The 18,020-nt window shown below is 40.3% G+C and overlaps 1 protein-coding gene across 2 annotated transcripts; it reads right to left on the reverse strand.

Moving 5' to 3' along the window:
- Nucleotides 1–6,167: 6,167 nt before the first annotated feature.
- On the reverse strand, nucleotides 6,168–16,263 carry LOC139421212 (transcription factor MafK-like). 2 transcript variants are annotated; one of them, XM_071171880.1, is made up of 3 exons: nucleotides 15,249–15,460; nucleotides 7,376–7,454; nucleotides 6,168–7,288 (listed from the first exon to the last, which is right to left on the reverse strand). In XM_071171880.1, the coding sequence occupies exons 2-3, from the start codon at nucleotides 7,418–7,420 to the stop codon at nucleotides 6,851–6,853; spliced, it is 483 nt and encodes a 160-aa protein (XP_071027981.1). In that variant the 5' UTR covers nucleotides 7,421–7,454; nucleotides 15,249–15,460; the 3' UTR covers nucleotides 6,168–6,850. The 2 variants fall into 2 exon arrangements, with proteins under 2 accessions (XP_071027981.1, XP_071027980.1); XM_071171879.1 differs by lacking the exon at nucleotides 15,249–15,460 and adding an exon at nucleotides 16,058–16,263 and having other exon boundaries at nucleotides 6,638–7,288.
- Between the last annotated feature and the right edge of the window lie 1,757 nt (nucleotides 16,264–18,020).

Here is an 18,020-nt window from a genome sequence, read left to right on the forward strand (position 1 = left end):
TGCCACAGTCTGAGGTCCTGAGCGCTCGGGAGCAGGTTTTCATCAAGGATCTCTCTGTACTTTGCTCCGTTCATCTTTCCCTCGATCCTTTCTAGTATCCAGTCCCTGCCACTGAAAAACATCCCCACAGCATGAAGCTGCCACCACCATGCTTCACCGTAGGGGTGGTGCCAGGTTTCCTTCAGACGTAACGCTTGGCATTCATGCCAAAGAGTTCAATCTTAGTTTCATCAGACCAGAGAATCTTGTTTTTCATGGTCTGAGAGTCCTTTAGGTGCCTTTTGGCAAACTCCAAGCGGGCTGTCATGTGCCTTTAACTGAGGAGTGGCTTCCATCTGGCCACTATACAATAAAGGCCTGATTGGTGGAGTGCTGCAGAGATGGTTGTCCTTCTGGAAGGTTCTCCCATCTCCACAGATTAACTCTCGGGTTCTTGATCACCTCCCGGACTAAGGTCCTTCTCCCCCGATTGCTCAGTTTGGCCGGGCGGCCAGTTCTAGGAAGAGTCCTGGTGGTTCCAAGCTTCTTCCATTTGAGAATGATGGATGCCATTGTGTTCTTGGGGACCTTCAATGCTGTTAACATTTTTTGGTACCCTTCCACAGATCTTTGCCTCAACACAATCCTGTCTCGAAGCTGTATGCACTGTCAACCTGGGGACCTTGAATAGACAGGTGTGTGCCTTTCCAAATCATGCCTTATCAATTTAATTTACCACAGGTGGACTCCAATCAAGTTGTAGAAACATCTCAAGGACGATCAATGGAAACAGGATGCAGCTGAGCTCAATTTCGAGTCTCATAGCAAAGGGTCTGAATACTCACACTTTTTTTTTTACTCATACTTTTTTATTTTTAATACGTTTGCAAACATTTCAAAAAAACGTTTTTGCTTTGTCATTAAGGGGTATTGTGTGTAGATGTTTTTACTTTTTTTGATCCATTTTAGAATAAGGCTGTAACGTACCAAAATGTGGAAAAGGGAAGAGGTTTGAATACTTTCCGAATGCACTATATTTTTGTTCAGTGTATGAGCAGAATTACTGTCTTACCTTAATCAGGTAACACCTCCAAAACAAAGGTCATGTGGTTTGATAAGTAGACCTGGGTAAGGCCAAATTGTTATAAATATGCCAACATTGATTCATTATTTCTCTATTAGGCTTTGATATAAATGTCAAATATTTGTCAACAATCCTTCCCACACAGGACCTTTCTATGGATTCAAATTTGTGAACATGCCCAAAAATCATGGTCTTTTTTGTCCTGGTTTCATGAGGAATCACCCTATAGTGTTTGAAATCATCCAAGGAGTTAAACAGACCATTTTCTTTAATGAGGAAAAAAGCTTTATTTAAAAGTACAAAAACAGACAGAGCACACGTCTATTTACAGGAATAATTTACCTCCTTGTTTTCAATCGAAACAGAAACAAGAAGTATTATTTGTACAGGAGGGTATTTCATTAACTCAAAATGTAAATAAATGAATGTAAATCAAATAATTTAGATGTTGAAAATACAAATTATGGAAAATCAATCAAATAAATATTGAAGTTCAAATCAAATACATACTAGTAGCAGAGTAATGAAAGGTCACAAAGGGTACGGATTCTCTTCAAAGTGTTCCCTCATTATTATTTTATTTTCACTCACCTTCAGCTAGAAAGCGGTATAATATAACTATCATCATGCCTCATTAACTACCACAAACTAGACAAATTAGCATCTAATCTTGTGTCGTGGCTGTGCATTAAAACTTGAGATCCCATTCATTGTGAAAGTCCACACGATAACTTAAAAAAAAAAAAAGTGAACATACAATTGTGTGATACAAGGTGGAAGACGGTGAGTGAAAGTATAACATCCATTGTATTACAACTGTTATTCTTACACCCACCACCACCACCACGTTTACTCATTTGAATGTTGACTTGTACAAAGTACTAATTTGGAGCAGCATACTTTATATGTCATGGAACTTTTTAAAACTAGTTTATAAGTACATCTGCTGAACATAGGATATATAACATGTATGTTCTATGTGCGTTTATGGTAAATAGCTTGTAGGACTGACAGAGCAAATATAGGAAAGATGTGTAGGCCTACATAAAACATAACGTAGATATAAATCAGGTGAAGAAAATACAATAATTTAACCGCGCCAGTCTAAAAGGCAACATATAGCAAAACGTACAAGATAAACATTTAAAAGTGCCCACTTGCTTTCTGAACCATCTATCCAATTTCCTTACCGTTGCATTATAATGGCTCATATCAGAGAAGATGCAATCAACCATGGCAGAAATACATTTATCTACATTGCCCTCGAGTTGCTAGCAGTTTCATTACAGTGCCCTGTGCATATGAATTTGCCGTCGTCAATGTTAAATCAAACTCTAGGAGCAAAGTTCTTTATTTCTAGATCGAGGGTACTGAGGGATAACACAGCCACCTGCTGTGCAGGAAGAGCATAACTACTAGTGCTTCCATACTCCATCTTCAGCAGCTTGGGATACATAGAAATTCATCTACCTTGTTGGATGTTTATTTTGACACAAAAGTATATGTTTTGCACTCGAATATGAGTCATACAATAATATATAGACAGTATTGTGGCTTTGTTTACAACAGAATTGAATGAAATTGAAAGCAATAACTAAATGGATAAAATTCTTAAATTGATATGCAATTGGATTGCAAGTCTCCAAAACAATTTGGTCAATAATAATGTGCTTATTCACAGCATTTATAATGATTACCAGCAGAGGTCAGTGTAAAGCTCAGAAAAGGGTGCTAAATATTTCAAGTGTTTTCTCTTCCTCAACTTTCATTTCATAACTAGCATTCTGCTGTATATTCTCCATCAAATTGTAATACTTGTATCTGTTTCATAGCTGTCACAAAAGCATCAACTCAAACTTCAAAAGTCTTGGAGTTTAGCAATGTGATACAAACGTAACTTCCTTATAATAGCATGTGGGCATATGGCAATTAGCTACCAAAGTAAGTATTTCCTATCAAAATATACCCAATCCACCTACTCTAAAACAGCCGTGAGTGTAAACACAGAGCCTAATTTGCAGACTAGCCGAGGGTAGTTTGCAGGTAATAATTATAAACTGACCTTAAAAAGACACAAATATAACTATAAAGTCAGCAGAATAGATTCCTTATGATTTAATTAGATAATAATTGAACTATCCTGCTGAGATAGGCCAATAAATAAGAATCATTTTACGTCAGAGGACGATTACAAGATCACACCACTCCCAGGTATTTAATATCCCAGTAATAAAGCAACAATTATAGAAAAATACACACATATAAAAACATGGGAATTAAGGTGTAGTAACAAATATACCAAATGAAAATACAACATGAGAATGATAAGAGCACAGCAATGGCCCTGCCTGAAATAGCAGAGGGCCATGCAGCAGCTAAGTCCCCCTTAGTGATCTTTACAGCTAAGAAACAGGGGAGGAGGAAAAGTAATGTCCACTAGGGTAAGAGAAAACCTTGACAAGAGCCAAATCTAGACTTCACTCGTGACTAACTTTGATAAGTGCTGAAATGCAAGAACTATAGATTCTAGATAAGTATCTAGAACTGAAACGTATAACCTTCAAAAAGTATACTCAACATGTGCTTTTTTTATGGGTAACATTTGAAGCTAATGTGCCATTGAATGTGGTCATGACACCATTCCTATAGTTTTTTTTCCTCTTGAGTTTTATGCCAGGATTCCTCTTACCTAAGAGTCTGTGTCAAAAGCATATGTTCAATGTCTACTGTTTCAGAGTTACCAACACTGGCAGCAGCACTTTCAGACGACCCAACAGTAGGAATGATTTCTAAGAGGACGGAGTTCTTAATGTAAAGTGACAGGAGGCAGTTGAGAGCTTCAATTGTCCTTCTCTTGCATTGAAACTAAAAGGCTCTAGCTTAAGTCTGTAATATACAGGAATTCATTGAATTGCATTTCATTTGTCAAGGCAGCTCCCATTATCACTACATCCAATATGGATTACCTACCATAAAATATGGCATAGCATGGAGAGGATAGTTCAGAGGCAAAAGATCATAGGTAAGTGCTCGTCTTAATAACATAAAATAGTTATAAACTGGCTGCAACTTTAGCAATTCTGGGATAGACCACAAACTATGATCAGCATCATACAATCTCCCATTGCTAAAGAAATACCAGAATGGAATGCGGTATTTCCCAAAAAGATGCTTCAGGTGTCCTATGATTTTAGATGTAAATTTGCAGCTATATGATTTGTAACATTTGCAAAGCAAGTGATTTTGGTACTTTTACACTGTGATCTAACAGTTTCATAGTAAGTGCCGTTCAATGATCTGTAAATTTGTCTGATGTAGCCTAATTTGTATTTCACTTGTACTGTAGATTTAGTTCCTCAGCTGTAAGGAGGATAACCCATGAGTATGTTTGTATTCTAAAATGTAGGCTATGCTATATACCTGCACGTCGAATCTACAGTCTAAACCAGATAAACGTTTTCCAATGTCAAAAGGGCCTGGTTCATCCAGCTAAACATACTTGGTCAGTTATCAAATATATACAGTGGGGCAAAAAAGTATTTAGTCAGCCACCAATTGTGCAAGTTCTCCCACTTAAAAAGATGAGGCCTTTCATTTTCATCATAGGTACACTTCAACTATGACAGACAAAATGAGGAAAGAAAATCCAGAAAATCACATTGTAGGATTTTTAATGAATTTATTTGCAAATGATGGTGGAAAATAAGTATTTGGTCAATAACAAAAGTTTATCTCAATACTTTGTTATATACCCTTTGTTGTCAATGACAGAGGTCAAACGTTTTCTGTAAGTCTTCACAAGGTTTTCACACACTGTTGCTGGTATTTTGGCCCATTCCTCCATGCAGATCTCCTCTAGAGCAGTGATGTTTTGGGGCTGTGTTGCTGGGCAACACGGACTTTCAACTCCTCCAAAGATTTTCTATGGGGTTGAGATCTGGAGACTGGCTAGGCCACTCCAGGACCTTGAAATGCTTCTTACGAAGCCACTCCTTCGTTGCCCGGGCAGTGTGTTTGGGATCATTGTCATGCTGAAAGACCCAGACACATTTCATCTTCAATGCCCTTGCTGATGGAAGGAGGTTTTCACTCAAAATCTCACGATACATGACCCCATTCATTCTTTCCTTTACACGGATCAGTCGTCCTGGTCCCTTTGCAGAAAAACAGCCCCAAAACATGTTTCCACCCCCATGCTTCACAGTAGGTATGGTGTTCTTCGGATGCAACTCAGCATTCTTTGTCCTCCAAACAGGACGAGTTGTGTTTTTACCAAAAAGTTATATTTTGGTTTCATTTGACCATATGACATTCTCCCAATCTTCTTCTGGATCATCCAAATGCTCTCTAGCAAACTTCAGATGGGCCTGGACATGTACTGGCTTAAGCAGGGGGACACGTCTGGCACTGCAGGATTTGAGTCCCTGGCGGCGTAGTGTGTTACTGATGGTAGTCTTTGTTACTTTGGTCCCAGGTCCCCCCGTGTGGTTCTGGGATTTTTGCTCACTGTTCTTGTGATCATTTTGACCCCACGGGGTGAAATCTTGCGTGGAGCCCCAGAACGAGGGAGATTATCAGTGGTCTTGTATGTCTTCCATTTCCTAATAATTGCTCCCACAGTTGATTTCTTCAAACCAAGCTGCTTACCTATTGCAGATTCAGTCTTCCCAGCCTGGTGCAGGTCTACAATTTTGTTTCTGGTGTCCTTTGACAGCTCTTTGGTCTTGGCCATAGTGGAGTTTGGAGTGTGACTGTTTGAGGTTGTGGACAGGTGTCTTTTATACTGATAACATGTTCAAACAGGTGCCATTAATACAGGTAACGAGTGGAGGACAGAGGAGCCTCTTAAAGAAGAAGTTACAGGTCTGTGAGAGCCAGAATTCTTGCTTGTTTGTAGGTGACCAAATACTTATTTTCCACCATAATTTGCAAATAAATTCATTAAAAATCCTACAATGTGATTTTCTGGAAAAAAAATTCTCGTTTTGTCTGTCATAGTTGAAGTGTACCTATGATGAAAATTACAGACCTCTCTTATATTTTTAAGTGGGAGAACTTGCACAATTGGTGGCTGACTAAATACTTTTTTGCCCCACTGTATTGATTTTTTTTTCACGGTTTTCAAGCTGCCCTTGAAATTGGAAATATAAAAGCTTAAATTATTGTACATACTGTATGAGTGTGACAAAAAAATGAATATTACTGAGAGATCATTCCTAGATCAGTTTAAGGCAAAAGCTTCAATGCCTCAATTTTCATTGAGACATTAGAATATACTCTCATATACAGAAGAAAGAAGGCTTTTAGGCTTAGATCAGCGTTTTTTTGTGTTATTTTAAATATTCATAATGTATTAATACGGTAATTATTACAATAATATATTACTTTATACTCTGTAAATGCAAGATACCACAGGCATCAGAGCTGTCTCAGACCAGTGCTGCCATCACGGGGTATAATATCAAGTACCCACTCGCACTGTAGTATGAGCTAATCTCTGCCGTCAGTCAGAGAGGCCCAATGCCCTGCCGGTGCTGGGGAGGTTGTGGCACAGTGCACAGACAATGTAGATTATGTACAGTATGTGAGAGAAAGAGAGTAGAGAATGAATGCAGCATCATGTTGTTATCAACACACAGAGCTAGTGGCCACCCCACCCCCTTCCCTCAGTCGAATTACTGAGCTTCCTCTCAGCATGGGTCGGGTGCCATTGGTTTCAGGCTGGATCGGGTCGGAACCGGTAAGGACCAGGCGGGACGGCGAGACGAGAGCCCAGTCCTGTCAGCACTAGGAAGGGGCTGAGAAGGAGGTTGGGCTGGAGTTGTGGTTGTTAGTAGACTTGATGATGGTGATAACGCTGGTGGTGGCCACCTTGCCTGGTGAGAGAGGCCCGCAGGTGACAGTCCGGGCAAAGCACTGCAGGGCCTCATACTTGGCACGTAGGGCATCCAGCTCTAGCCTCATGCTGGCGTTCTCTCGGGCCAACTTGTCTACCTCGTGCTGCAGCTCCTGCTTCTGCCTCTCTAGCTCCTCCTTCTGGGTGACCCGCTTGATGCGGCAGCTGGCGGCGTAGCCCCGGTTCTTCAGGGTCCTCCGCCGCTGCTTCAGCCGCACCACGTCCTCCTTGGTCAGCCCGCGCAGGTGTGTGTTGAGCTCGCGCACCGACATGACCACCAGCTCATCATCACTGAGGGCCGGGGCATTCTCACCCACCTCCTTCTTAACCTGCAAGAGAGGCAGCCATTGATGAGAGTCTGGCCCTTTCCTGAACTCATCATTCACATTAAACATAGTGTACGACTACAAAATTACCTTTAAAGTCTTGTTTGCTTTAAACTGAGTCGTCATACCCTGCATGCATAAACTGGCCAGAATCCCACAGACGTCAACACTGAAAAACAAAGAAGGGAAAATTGTGATTGGAATAAAAAAATGTATTCAAATATATTTGTATACATAATATAGTGCATTCGTTGTGAAATTAAAGTGTCGGTTATGAGTGTAGCCAAGTTCAGATACAGCCATCCTAAGAAGCCACTCCCCTTTCCCAAGAAATCTATCGATGAGATCCCACAACAACATTCCTGAGTTAGTTACGTCTCTGCAACCAGCTCAGTAGATTCTCTAGTAACAGAGACTGCCAGCAGAGGTCAGCATAACACTGAAAGATGATAATGAATATACAGACTGTTGGGCAAACCTGTTTACTTGCTGCTGTAGGGAGGGCCCTCACAATGTAGTTCACTAGACCATAGCAAGAGCGCAAGAATAGAAACAGGTCAGCTCTCACCACACAGCTTGTCTGAGCCCTCTGCTTAGAAACTGGGCATGGGCTATTTTGGTCAAAGTCGTTTTTTTAGAAAAAGGCCTATCTGAACACTACAGTGAAACACATGCCTTTGAGACTGCTGTGTGCCTGACTGTGAATAAAAGCCCACATTCTCACAAGGCTCCATTTCAGCACCCTGACTTGCTCCCTAAGCAATGGCTGCCATGGAAACGCCATGCAAATGGGTGTGGGAATATAGTCACATGGTCATCCAAAGGGTAAACAAGTCTCATTCATAACCCTGTCATACACATGGTAGAAATTACAAGGGCAGGTCAGTTTGAAGAACTAAGTGAGGATCACCAATAGTTTAGGGAGTGTGTACAATAACAGTCTCATAAACCACCAATAATTTAGGGAGTGTGTACAATAACAGTCTCATAAACTCTGAACAATGCATAGTCTCTTCCATTTAGATACAGCACTATTCAACCTAACATGGCCTACATTGGCCCGTATGAGTCTCCTCTTTATAACACAGAACATATGCCTATGTCAACAGTAAAACTACCCAACAAACACAAGCTTACATTTATGGTCATACTGAACTTTACAGTCCTGTAGATATGTGGGAAATTCCTGAAGATCGTGTGACAGAGGAATAGTTTCCCTTACAGTCATGGGTGTATTTTTGTAGTGAGACAATGTACTCGATTTCATTTAGGACTTGTGTCTGGTTGTCTGGCTCGTATTACACTTGGCTTTCCTGAGCTGCTACATGCCCTTATTTAACGCTGTTGGATATATTTAGCTCACTGTGCTGCTGACACAAAATTCTGCCAGCTAAACAATTTAGGTGAACATGTGATAAGCGATACCTCATTAAGAGGCCAAATATTCCATCCGGCGCTTTGAGGTGCACTTTCTCGAACAAGATACAACAACCCAAAGGGTGAGGTTTTAATGACTATTCCTTTAGGGAAGTTCATCTCATGCCCCTGGAAATAAATATAAATTCTGCCGTTTCTGACAGCTGTTGCTGGGTTGACCTTGTGTTGAAGAGCTGAAGTGGTTGCACTGTATCTACAATAGAAATACTGTTCTTGCATCGAAAGTCTTAGAGCTCCTAAGTGGAAAGGGGCAGAATGCCAAGTGATTGGTCGGATGATAATGGAAGGTTCACTGGCGTTGGCACTGAAGCAGAACAGATCACTAATAAGTTCTTAGTCATCCATCTGTTTTGTCTTTTTGTAAAACCACACCGGAGGTACAGCCTATGCCTGGCCGCATGTTTCTGTAATGAAGGGATACATGAATGTGGAGTGTACACACTCACACAATCCTAACTTGGAAAATAAACCAATAGATGACTCTGTTTTGTATGGATTTAAGAACCACATGAAAACATGTTCGGTGAACCATCACGTCTGATTACTTGTTTTGGCCATCCCCTTTGAACCTCATTTGAAATTCACTTGGCTTTTCAACTTAACTATAGGAAAAAGAGTAGAGAAAAGCATACAGCATTGCCTTATTTTGGCACATGTATGCACCTTTGAATCCAACACTGCACAGCCAGCCAAAAATGTAAGACAATGTTCCAGCAAGTTGGCTGAAAGAGCCTGTTATGAACTGTTGCATCAAGGGGAGACCCTGGGTAATATTCCGTGCGACTTGAATATCATGAAATGGGGATGTAAAAAGGCCTCCCTCTCCATACACGGGGTGCTCAAGCTTTACAGCTCAGAGGCCACGTTGTTTCCTTCAAATTCCTTCTGCATGTGCTCCTCTCTGTTTTAGCAAATGGCACTAGGTCGAGCTCTTAAGATCCCACTTTGCGGCTTTCCGTCTTCCAGAGAGGAAAAGAGCAGTAATGTTCCAAGGCCAAATCCCTGTTTTGATCATCTTTCAGGACGAGCAACAGGCACATTTTACAATTCAGTACCGCTTTTGACTGTGCACATTTGACGGTCCTCCAGAAAACTATTTCCCTTTTCACCTTTTTGAGTGCTTCTACTCGTGTCGGAGAAGACCTCAAAGTAAAGCCATAGAATGTGGCTTAAGTGTGGATAACAGAACCACATTCCTGACTGAGCACACACACACACACACACACACACACACACACACACACACACACACACACACACACACACACACACACACACACACACAGGAAAGAGGCCCCAAGTTTAATTTGGGAGGATAAATGCATTCAGAATATGTCCCGTGTAATGCACCCATCTCTGGAAGGGGGGCTTAGTCTATTCAGATGTAAAGATATCTCTGTAAAATCTTCCAAATGACTGAAATTCAGATGTGTCTCATATCGAAGTCTAACAACAGCCAGAATTAATCAAGTGTTGACGACTAACAGGGATACAGAGCAGTACTATCCCTAACCAAATAACTTATTTAGACAACACTTACGTTTCATGATGAGAGAGGGAGCATTTACACACAAGGTGGTGGCTAAACAGATGGAAAATATTAAATATTTGCTGGCCACAGGAAAGGTCTGATGATTTCAGCGACATATTTCATCAGCTCACGTAGTCCAGATCATGAGGAAATTACTCATCGTATCAACTCACACAAGTCCAACTGACAAGATTACTGTAGGCTCCGGATGCAGCCCACTGCTAATAATCACTGTTCTCTGCCCAATTGAACTCTGTTGGAAAAAGTGAACATAACCATTGTCATAGTTTGTTGTTTAGTCATTCAGTGTAATTGACATCAATGACTTACTCAAAGCTTGAGCCAAGAACTAGGGCTACAGCTTTGCTAAAATACTCTAGAATGAGTTTTACTAAGGTGCACATTAAATCAGCACCACAGTATCAGCCCAGGCAGTAACCATTAATAATGGATGAATAACTGCCTATTTAAGCACTGATTGTGACCTGGCTAGAATAACAAACCAATAAACTGCAGGCCTGTTATGGTATTAGTCCAGAGACAATGTGTGAAATGTGACTCCATTTAGTTTTTGCCATTCAGACCTCAGCTCAAATTCAAGTCTGTGTGCTTGGGTTATGACAGGTACTGCTCTGGGGCGCGACATTTTGCTAAAATAAAGAGCACATCAAAGAGCTGAGTGCTCAGGTCCTAGTGATAGGTGAAGTGTTGGCTTGTCTTGGCTACTTGTTTTCCTTCTCTTTTCAATTAGTTTTGGAGTTTGGGTTTGGTGGAAAACAGATACGCTATGTTCCTCTGAGAGAGGAGAGAGAGCTTGATGGAGCTCCCCTCTGTACAGAATGTCTCCTCTGTTTGCTCAGGGAGTTGGGGAGAAGAGAGCCTTCCTCCAGACTATGCTGTGGTGGTGCACTCTGCTCTGCACTCCAGCACAGCACATTTGGAGGGATGTTATGTAAAGGAAATGGAGAGCATAGCCGAGCCATGAGTCATGCTGTTTACTGGTAAGAACTAGGACGAGCGGCAGGGAATCACACCCTCCCAAACTGACGTTTCCTGGAAAATCACGTTGTTCCGCAGGGCAGAAGGAAAAGTACAGGAAACGGCTGGCATACCCGCCGGAACTTTTTTGCGGAAAAAGGAGGAGAGGTAGAAATCTGAGCGAAGCGACTTTCCAACTGGGGACATAGGGATTGAAAAGAATGTAAAGTATGCACACAACAAAGACAAAGCTGTCCAGTTATTACCTAACTAAAGCCATTCCATAGTACACATTGAATAACAATGACAATCAATGAGAAAAAAATATACTATTACATTTTCCAACTTCAAATAACAAAGGAGTTTAGGAGTCATTAATTCAATCCCAGCTCTCCAGTAAATTGTTAATATTCTTATTCAGTCTGAGTACCCAAGTTCTCAGATGTAAAAGTGAGAAAGTTCAGGACATTTCTCCTTGTTTACTGTATAACACCTAATACCATAATTACAAAAACAAGACACTTTACTCGAGACGATCCCTCCACGCCCCCAGACCACCGTGTGGCGAGAGCATTGGTCTGAGATCCAGGAAGTCATCCAGAAAAGCAGGAATGGGCTGGGTGCAGATCCTGGTGGTTGGTACAACACAGACACCAAAGAGGCACTTGTGGAGAGATGCCAATGTATATCTCTCCATGGTTCGGTGTAAACCTGGTAACGGGACTGTTGAACTGTACATGTAATACAGTACTGTAAATATTTTGGTTGTCTGTGATGTCTATGTAATTCTTATGACACGGTCTTTGTCTCTAGAAATAAATTATCAGAACACATAGTAAGGAAATTAAGTTAAACGTTTCACAGTTAAAAGGAACTTTACACATCAAAATATCTGACTTTGGTTTCCTTTTGAGTCATACCTTTTCACTAACCATAGTCATTTCACAACACACTGCAAAACCCACAATGACAACTGTGGGTTCTCTTCCACCCCCTGAACACTCAATACTATGAAAACTGTGAGCATCATTAACCATTATGAGTATGTATACACCATATTGTCATGCTGAAATATTGGGTAGGGAAGTGAGAGAGCAGAAGATGATAGGCCCTCTCTCCTCCTCCAGACATCACATTGGTAACCAAGCCACGTGTTAACCTCATAACAGAGCATGGATATGATGCACTTGGTGTGGGAGGTCACCACCACCACATATACAGTTGAAGTCAGAAGTTTACATACTGAGTTTAAATGTATTTGGCTAAGTTGTATCCCAGTTCCTGACATTTAATACTAATAAAGATTCCCTGTCTTAGGTCAGTTGGAATCACCACTTTATTTTAAGAAAGTGAAATGTCAGAATAATAGTAGAGTGATTTATTTCAGTTTTTATTTCTTTCATCACATTCCCAATGGGTCAGAAGTTTACATACACTCAATTAGTATTTGGTAGCATTGCCTTTAAAATTGTTTAACTTGGATCAAACGTCTCAGGCCTTCCACAAGCTTCCCACAATAAGTTGGGTGAATTTTGGCCCATTCCCCCTGACAGAGCTGGTGCAACTGAGTCAGGTTTGTAGGCCTCCATGCTCACACACACTGTTTCAGTTCTGCCCACAAATTTTCTATAGGATTGAAGTCAGGGCTTTGTGATAGCCACTCCTATACCTTGACTTTGTTGTCCTTAAGCCATTTTGCCACAACTTTGGAAGTATGCTTGGGGTCATTGTCCATTTGGAAGACCCATTTGCAACCAAGCTTTAACTTCCTGACTGATGTCTTGAGTTGCTGCTTCAATATATCCACATAATTTTCCTCCCTCATGATGCCATCTATTTTGTGAAGTGCACCAGTCCCTCCTTCAGCAAAGCACACCCACAACATGATGTTGCCACTCCTGTGCTTCACGGTTGGGATGGTGTTCTTTGGCTTGCAAGCCTCCCCCTTTTTTCTCCAAACATAACAGTGGTCATTATGGCCAAACAGTTGTATTTCAGCCCAGAGGACATTTCTCCAAAAAGTACGATCTTTGTCCCCATGTGCAGTTGCAAACCGTAGACTGGATTTTTTATGGCGGTTTTGGAGCTGTGGCTTCTTTCTTGCTAAGCAGCCATTCAGATTATGTCGATAAAGGACTCGTTTTACTGTAGATATAGATACTTTTGTACCTGTTTCCTCCAGCATCTTCACAAGGTCCTTTGCTGTTGTTCTGGGATTGATTTGCACTTGTCACACCAAAATATGTTCATCTCTAGGAGACAGAATGTGTCTTCTTCCTGAGCGGTATGGCAGATGCGTGGTCCCATGGTGTTTATACTTGCGTACTATTGCTTGTACAGATTAACATGGTACCTTCAGGCATTTGGAAATTGCTCCCAAGGATGAACCAGACTTGTGGAGTTCTACAATTTTTTGTCTGAGGTCTTGGCTGATTTCTTTTGATTTTCCCATGATGTCAAGCAAAGAGGGACTGAGTTTGAAGGTAGGCTTGAAATGGTGGTTAGTGGTTAGAGCGTTGGACTAGTAACCGGAAGGTTGCAAGTTCAAATCCCTGAGCTGACAAGGTACAAATCTGTCGTTCTGCCCCAGGGGGCAGTTAACCCAATGTTCCTAGGCTGTCATTGAAACAAAGAATTTGTACTTAACTGACTTGCCTAGTTAAATAAAGGTAAATAAAAATTGACTCAAATGAAGTCAATTAGCCTAACTGAAGCTTCTAAAGCCATGACATTTTCTGGAATTTTCCAAGCTGTTTAAATGCACAGTCAACTTAATGTAGGTGAACTTCTGACCCACTGGAATTGTGATACAGTTAGTTATAAGTAAATAATCTGTCTCTAAACAATTGTTGGAAAAATGACTTGCACAAATTAGATGTCCTAACTGACTTGCCAAAACTATAGTTTGTTAACAAGAAATTTGTGTAGAGGTTGAAAAACGAGTTGTAATGACTCCAACCTAAGTGTATGTAAACTTCCGACTTCATCAACAGTGACTCGGGGCATAGGCAGCCTCTTCGACAAGATTTCAAGGCCCTCATACAATGTGGAAAGTTTTGGATGAGAAATGACTCCTCTCATATTTTCCATATAAATCACAATGACAGTAAAGTTCAAATGTCCAATAATATGATCCCAGTCTGTAGACATGCAATCAGCACCAAAATATGAAATTGATAAGGATTTCTTCTCTTTATAAAATTAACAAAGCTGAGCAATGGGACCGAGGCAGAGAAAAAAAAATCAGCATAGCAACAAGCTTTTTTTTGTGTGAGTGTCATCTAAAAATTATTGCTTTGACAGCAGGCCCGTAGATTCAATTTCATATTGGCCTGTGACACTGCGGCTTCCAAAAGAGATTCTGCTGAACCAGGGCCAACTATGGCACTCTCTCCTCTCTTTACTGTCAAACCAGGGTATAGGATAAATACTGAAATCACTGATACAGCACTAACAATTTGTTAGTGGGACTATCACTTGTTTTCCAACAGGACAATGACCCAAAACACACCTCAGGCATATTAATGCCCATGATTTTGGAATGAGATGTTCGACGAGCAGATGTCCACATACTTTTGAAGTGTATTTAGGCATGCCATAACAAGACATTTCAGCTTTTAATTTTTACTTAACTTGTAAACATATTTATAAAAAAATAAATATAAAAAAAATAACATAATTCCAATGTACCCCTTTTACCAAAGAGCACGATCTGTCTTTGCTATTCTGTCTAACAAAATATACTATTGCGTACCTTAGCAGCATAAACATAATTCCACTTTGACATTATGGGGCATTGTGTGTAGTAGGGCAGTGAAATCTCAATTTAATTCATTTTACATTCAGGCTGTAACAACAAAATGTGGTCAAGGGTGTGAATACTTTCTTAAGGCACTGTAATATTGCAGATTCTATATAATAAACTGAACATAAACCTAACTTCTACAGTTTATACTACATTCGAGGAAAATAAAAACTGCCATACTTGCTGAAAATTACAGTAGCCCAAACACTTACGGGTCTTGATATAGGAAAACAAGCTAATCGTAGAATTTATCATGTGTGAAGCAAAGGCAACGTTTTAGAACTCGTCTCCATTACTGTTGTCTCCATTACTGTTGTCCCCTTTACTATCCTCCTGGTGGTCTATCCCCATGTAACAGTATAACTTAAAGTCCGTCCCCTCGCCCATACCCGGGCTCGAACCAGGGACCCTCTGCACACATCAACAACTGACACCCACGAAGCATCGGTTACACCCACACCATGCCCTTTGACTCAGAATTCTAAAACCCAGACCACGTGTTGTTTCCTTACGTCGTAAATATAAAAGTAGGCTACCGTATGCTGTGGACAACGATATGGATATAGTAATTAATCGAAGATCTCTGAAAATACTACACTTATTCAAGTTATTAAGAGGCAGAAGTAAAACATATTACCATTCAAAATATTACAATTGGTAAATAGATGGACTAAAAAAATCAATAGAAACAATTCGGAAAAACACGATTTGTTAAATTGTTACATTTTAACTTCAAGAGTGAAATAAGTTCATTCCATGCGTTACACTACTCCAATACGTGTCCATATTGCAGAAAAATAATTGCAAATAACCATAAACGTTTGTAAATTGTTTCAAATTGTTAAGATATGTCTACAAAATGTACCAAGTACGCTGATAACATGTAAAATAAATGTTTGTTTAAGCCTGATCTTACTTGTTGATACATGCGTAAAATCGAATCTGTCACCGTGATAGCATCAGCAATTCTAGAGAGGAATGTCAAAACATCTCCCAGAAAAGCGCTCGTACTCTCTCTCACCTTATGAACGCGGATATTCTCCGTCTGCAAAGCGTAAAGCTTGTGAAGTTGCCGTCCTATACGGGTGGAAGTTACTTGTCGCGATTCTGAAAGGCGTCCAGCAGTCGAACCGAAATGTATCGCTGTACTAAATTATCTACAAAACAACAACAATGTATCAACATTCCACTCTGTGCTTCCGCAAGTATTCACGTCACCAATTCCTCGTGACCGCCCCCTCCATTCATGAAAATAACTTTCTGCTGACGTAAACGAGGCGGGAAACTAGGGGAAGCCAGAAATAGATGATAGATGCAGTTTGCGAATACTTTTGGGAAAATTGACGATATAATGTGTAGATTAAATCATTATTATACTAATTATGGCTATCCAACTATGAATATGCTGTTAATACTTCACAGACAATGTCAGCACATGTTTTAGCTTTTTATATGCCAATTCAATAATTCCATGATTGCACAATGTTTGTTCTTCTGGTGACAAAATCAGTATGAGAGAAACCCTATCCCACATACTTCCCATAATTTATATTACAGAATTATATATTTTTTAAGGTAATCTGACCCTAAAGTTACTGCCTCACTGGTTAATATAAGAAACAGCGCCATCTGTCTTTACCAATGTCCTGTCCTTCCAACATTTATTTTGAGTTATGGATTTATTACAGGCTGCATAATGTTGAAGGCTCTGAGGCCAACTATAAGCTTGCCTATTCCGCCTTCTTACTAACCACTTACGTTACTGCCCCAAGACCATTCTCATGCAAGACAATATATAGTCTGAGAAGGGTGACAGACATTCTCTTAGGTGAAATGCTTTAGAAAAAAAACATGACACATCTCCAAAAATAAACTAGTAGTACCCCCCCAACTAAGGACTCCCACAACGTGCTTCTCAGTTGTTCTTGTTGTAAGTCTACAAGAACAAGTCCGGTCATACGCTGCATTAATGTTTTTAAACAGACAAATCAAATATTCTTCTAAAAATGATTTACAAATGTTAATACTGCATGTTTAAATTGTGTATGTATGTGATATACATTAACAGCCTAACTCTAGGGCTCATCTCATTGAACATCCTCAAACTGAGCACAGAGTTGATAAGCAGTGCTGACATGCCTTAAGGCTGTGGTCTAATTGGCTTCAACAGTATTTATTCACTTGCGTAAGGTTGCCACATATATTTAGATGCACCAATAGAAGTATTGAAACAATAAACACGCATTGCCTGCATTTACACAGGCATTCCAATTCTGGTCTTTTGCCCAATTATGGGCAAAAGATCCGATCTGATTAGTCAAAAGACAAGTTAATGGCAAAAGATCAAAATTGGGCTGGCTGTGTAAATGCAACCATAGACTGCGCTGCAGAGGCTTGAGAATGGAAAAGGTCCAATTTAAATGAAAGGGTTGTAAATTACTGAATGATATTCATATAATAATCAACTTGCTCCTTACAATATGCATTCATACATTGGTTCAAATCAGGATGTCTTTAGTGAGGACCTGTCCATTACACTGTAAACAATAAGAAAAAAGATTCCCACTAATTTCCTAGCAAAGGAATTGAGTAACTCCCATAGAGTTCACCCACTGTAGCTGGGCCTAGAGCCAGGAGGTTGGTGTATGGTTGTATTTCTGTGGAAGACCATTGTCAGGGGTGATTCAACACATGAGCGTTTTCCTCAGGAGAGGCATATGGACTAAATTGTACATTGATGTGCTGGGATCTCTCATGCAGAGTACAATAAAGTTGAAAGCAAATGCAGCTTTTGAGATGAGTAATTACTCAAGTTTGTGTTATGGGTGGTTCTCATTCTAAAGCAATGCCCAAACCTGCTTTATTAGAGCACATCTTGTCAACAGAATTAACATCAGGTTATGTTCGCAATAGTTTATATGCCTCTGTAATCCCCCCCTGAGCATTCTTGTAATTAAAAATGTAATTGAATGTGCACTGTGGCA

Source organism: Oncorhynchus clarkii, chromosome 12 (assembly GCF_045791955.1).
Source record: "Oncorhynchus clarkii lewisi isolate Uvic-CL-2024 chromosome 12, UVic_Ocla_1.0, whole genome shotgun sequence".
Classification (NCBI taxonomy): domain Eukaryota; kingdom Metazoa; phylum Chordata; class Actinopteri; order Salmoniformes; family Salmonidae; genus Oncorhynchus; species Oncorhynchus clarkii.